Source organism: Crinia signifera, chromosome 12 (genome assembly GCF_055691185.1).
Source record: "Crinia signifera chromosome 12, ASM5569118v1, whole genome shotgun sequence".
Taxonomy (NCBI): domain Eukaryota; kingdom Metazoa; phylum Chordata; class Amphibia; order Anura; family Myobatrachidae; genus Crinia; species Crinia signifera.
In genome coordinates this window covers 3,364,115-3,368,940 of record NC_139228.1, presented here as the reverse complement: position 1 = coordinate 3,368,940, position 4,826 = coordinate 3,364,115, and the positions used below count along the sequence as shown (strand labels likewise).

The following is a 4,826-nucleotide window of genomic DNA, read 5'->3' as shown; positions in this document are numbered from 1 at the left end:
TCCCATCTACCCCCTGACAGGTACATAGTGATATATCCTGCAGATTATTATATTACTGACCTCGCTAGTGACCTGCAGAACATCGCTCTGTCTCATCTACCCCCTGACAGGTACATAGTGATATATCCTGCAGATTATTATATTACTGACCTCTCTAGTGACCTGCAGAACATCGCTCTGTCCCATCTACCCCCTGGCAGGTATATAGGGATATATTCTGCAGCCTATACTCGTGGCCCATTTTCGGTGCTGTGGGGGTATGCCCAGCAGCTCCGTTAGCTGCTGGCCATGCCCCCAGCCCCTCTTGCTACAGGAATAGTCGATGTGTTCATGCGCACAGCACCTATTCATTTGTGACAGGGGGGAGACTCCCAAATGCCCCCGCGGGACACTGCCGGCTCCGGGAGGGACGCGGGAGCATCCCAAAAAACCCGGGACATTCCCGCGATAAGCAGGACAGTTGGGAGATATGCACCTAGAAGTACGGAAGTGTACGGCTACATCTGAGAGACGCGTCATACAATGATTTACATCCAAATGCAGATGAGCCCCAAAGCAATTAGGAAGACCTATTATACTGTACTTGTTCTAGAACAGAGACTGACAGGTGTCAGGGATTGTTCCTGTGTTGTGGCCACAAGGAACCTTATTTAATATGCATGTAGCCATAGGGATCAATGTGCCTTGTAACCAATGCAGGGAAATCGCACTGATTATTCATGTATACATCTCTGAACCGCTGCATAATGTGGGTCAGGTGAAATCAGGGAGATTGCTAGACTTTGCAGGGAGTCAGGGAGATTACTACTATTTCAGGGAGTGTCCGGCGGAATGCAGGAGGGTAGGCAACGATGGCGCAACGCAGCTCTGCAGAACGCGGCCGTTGCACTGCACCTTATTGCAGAGCTTTACAACAACGTCCATAAAATAATTTCATTTTATCCAGTTGTGTTTGATCAACCTGTTGTCCTGGCCCCACGTCTGTGCATTGAGCTCTGTTTGCTCTCCATGAGACATAAACTAGTTTCATATGAGCACGTGAAGTGCTGAAGCCGTGCCTCCTCTGCAGAACAGCCCCCACCACTTGTGGACAGACAAGGCGCTGGGACTACCACACTGCTGCTGCTGAAGACAGTCCTGTAAAGCGTGATTCCAGGAACAGGGTGAGGCTGACAGAACTCTGCAACACACTCAGAAAGCAGCCATGGAGCACAGAGACGCAACCGCAAGGATGACCTTTCAGCAGCCCAGTGGAGATGACAGCTGAGGACCACCTGGGCTTCAGAAGATTAGGCTGCATCTAGGTGTCCTCTTGAGAAGAAGACGTGTTTTGTCCCTATAGCACCACAGCAGCTAAGAAACTGCCATGTCTTACAGCTTGTGTCTCCTTTTGCCCACCTGTTGACTGGCTACCTCTGGGAGACACCTGGGAAAGATGGATCTTAACTTCTCCTCTCTGATGGTTGTCAATGAATCAGATGATTCGCAGGACATCAGCGTGGACGATGATGCCATCATACCAACCTATGGACTGGTGAGTTTCCGAATTATCATTGCCACCGTCTACTTCTTGGTCTGCGCAGTGGGGCTGCTGGGCAACTTCTTTGTCATGTACCTCATCAGGGCTAAGAAAGTGGCCGGTCTCACGGCCATAGACATCTTTGTCTTCTGCCTGGCCCTCAGCGACTTCCAGTTTGCCATCACCCTGCCATTTTGGGCTGTGGATGCCATCTTGGACTTCAGCTGGCCCTTTGGTCATCTCATGTGCAAGATTATCCTGACTATGACCCTCCTGAATGTCTACAACAATGTTTTCCTCCTGACTGCCATGGCGGTGACCAGATACTGGTCAGTGGCCTCGGCAATGAGCCTTCGCTGCAGGGTCTCCACTACCGTGGCCAAATGGATCAGCTTTGCCCTCTGGCTTTTGTCCGTGGTGGCCACAATCCCAACTGCCATTTTTGCCAGCACAGAAAAAGTCCTTGGGGAAGAGCTTTGTCTCCTCAAGTTTCCGGGTAAGAAGTGGCTGGCCACCTACCATCTCCAGAGGGTCATCATTGCATTTGTCATACCTCTGGTGGTGATATCGTCATCCTACATTATGCTATTAAACTTCCTGCGGCAGCATAAAGTCAATGCCAACAACCAACACAGGCAAAGCAGGATCACCAACTCTATCCAGCTGGTTATCATTGTCTTCTTCATCTGCTGGTTCCCCAACCATGCTGGCATCTTCTGGGGGATCCTCATGAAGTATGAAGTGGTGCATTGGAGCGATGCATATTACTATTTCCATACCTTTGTGTATCCCATCACGGTATGCCTTGCCCACAGTAACAGCTGCCTGAATCCCGTCATCTACTGCCTCATGAGGAAAGAGTTCCGCAAGGCTTTGAAGACTTTGTTCTGGCAAGTAACGAGCATGACGGTCTCCTACTTGCCCACCAGAAAAGGCACACGTGCAAACATGGACCAGGAGACCACCATGCCCCTGTTTCAAAAGTCCAGCTTCCCCCAAACGGTGAGCAAGGATTACCCCGTAGCCTCGATCTCCACCATAACTATCGTTCCAGAGCTGACCATCAAGGATCAGGGTCAGCACGACGCAGAGCCCACGCGGCAGGAAACGTCCATAGACTGACACAGTGCCTACATGTAAAAACCACAGTGTTTGCCCGCACTCCTATACAGTACAGACAAAAAGAGAGGGTTCTGTGTGCCGGTCTACGTGACGAATGTCAGTGCCCTCAGTTCTTTCTGTTGTTTTTGTCTCTGTTATTACTGCTTCAACGTGTGTCTGCGATCGCTGTGCATTAATAGGCACTTAAGGATATCAATACAAGCTATCTGCCTAATGATCCACAACAGTTCATTGTTCTTGGTAAATATGGATTTATCGAGTGGCCCTTGTTATGTAACCCAGCCTGTTGCTGGGGTCTGGCCGAGCCCAACCGTGCAGATACTTTGTTTTTTAGACAAATTGCAGGTTATTGATCAAAAGACTGTAGCCAGGCGGCCAGAATGAACTGGGGCTGAGGTCCGGCCGCCCGTAATAGACACTTTCATAGATTGCTGAGTATATTACACATGCACCATTACTCGGGAAGCACGAGTAGGTCTCGCACAGAAGTAAGGTTGTGAAATTGTCTTTATGTTACCGTCCGGTTTGTTCAACTATTCGTGCTGTTAGAAACAAAAGAAAAATACATTATAATGTGTTACTGGTCAACCATAGGTGCAAGAACATGGGTGTTGTACAGAGAAGATTCTGCCGGTTCCAACCCGTTTCCCCAAGAGGCAGAAGTAACGATTGCCTTGCCGATCAATGAGTTATGATTGTCTTACCGATCAATGACTCTCTTGATTGGCTTGACAGTCGTAGATCCTGATGACTGGACAATTAGCGGCCTGTCAAAATGGTTTACAGCAGAGAATTGGGAAAATTAGACATTAACCCTTTCAGTGTCACCGTTGCTGTGAGATCCTCAAAATATCCACTTAAAATGCCAGCATCGCTCCCAGCAACGTTGTCACTCAAAGGGTTAAGGAGTTTGGGAAGTACAGATTGGGTATGATGGTGCTTGGTGCCCCTTTGATATCTTTGTGACTGGCACCATGGGCACAGACTACCCCAAGCCCAATGTGTCTGATCTGAGGTCTGTGCAGCAGACTCACTTCTGATGTAACGATTGATCCCAATAACACGGGTCTCTCTGGTGGTGTGTCCAAGTTTTCAGGATTTGCTTAATCAGCCCAAACAGCTTGATTTATGATAACCTGAAAACAAGGCATGTAGGCAATAAGGGAAGGGGAGAGGGAGACACCGAAGAGGAAACTTCCAATCAGATCCTGTCTATTATCCTCTAAGGTGCTAAATCAATAAGTAGATTCTGGTTACCCATAGCAACATCCCACGGGAAATAGAATTCCCATCTTATTAAATGTCCCCCAATGTGTGTGACACTGCAGAAATAACATTGTAAGCGTCTACATTATAATACACCCGTCTGCCTGCCTTTGGGCCTCATTCAGAGCTGTATGCAAACGTGAAGGTTTTCGTACACCTGTAATGGTTGCACATATGCAGAAGGTTCCTGAGAGATTGCCCTAAGGCGCAGGCTGGCGGAGTTGGGGCTGGGGGTAGGTGGAGCTGGCCAGCGTTCCTGGAAACCTACAGTATGCTGGGTCTTTGGAAGCGGCACTCGGAACACAGATGCCGGCAGGATGCCTCGTTTTCCTGCAGACCTCTGCGTTACCACACTGCCAGCCCAGCGTAGACCACCGCCATGGCCCAGATCTGGTCTGACGCAGCGTTGTGCTTAGTTACCTCTGTGCATGTATAATATGTATATACTGTATATCACGTGTCCAATGTCGCCAGAACCCAGGCAAGGTGGGGGACATTAAAGGAAATCTTGTACTGAATACCATCCTCTCTTTATTGTCCTGTATGTGTGAGAAATGTGTGTTATCCTCCTGTATCGGGCACCGGGGGATTATAATCCGGGCACACTGGTGACAGGGACATTGGGGGTTATTTTGGTTCACTCTTTCTGACAAAATCCTTCTTAGATGGACAGAGCCATGTGCACTGCAGGTGGGGCAGATGTTACTTGTGCAGAGAGTTGGGTGAGTTACTTTGTTTCTGTGCAGGGTAAATGCTGGCTGCTTTATTTTTACACTGCAATATAGATCTCACTCCCCCCCCCCCCCCCCCCCCGCAGTGCACATGGTTCTGTCCAACTAAGAAGGAATTTGTCATAAAGAGTGAACCAGAATAACCCCCCTTGCCACAATGTATGTGCTGGAAGATACATGTCTCCCCT

At 48.9% G+C, this 4,826-nt stretch overlaps 1 protein-coding gene across 1 annotated transcript; it reads left to right on the top strand.

The window, feature by feature from the left end:
• The first annotated feature begins 636 nt into the window (after positions 1–636).
• Positions 637–4,526, top strand: RXFP4 (relaxin family peptide/INSL5 receptor 4). The gene has a single exon (XM_083166437.1). It carries the CDS (start codon positions 1,436–1,438, stop codon positions 2,639–2,641), a length of 1,206 nt encoding a protein of 401 aa, XP_083022563.1. The 5' UTR covers positions 637–1,435; the 3' UTR covers positions 2,642–4,526.
• Positions 4,527–4,826: the final 300 nt, after the last annotated feature.

Excerpts from the sequence above, each read along its gene's own strand:
- RXFP4 (XM_083166437.1), top strand. The coding sequence starts at position 1,436 with ATGGATCTTAACTTCTCCTCTCTGATGGTTGTCAATGAATCAGATGAT.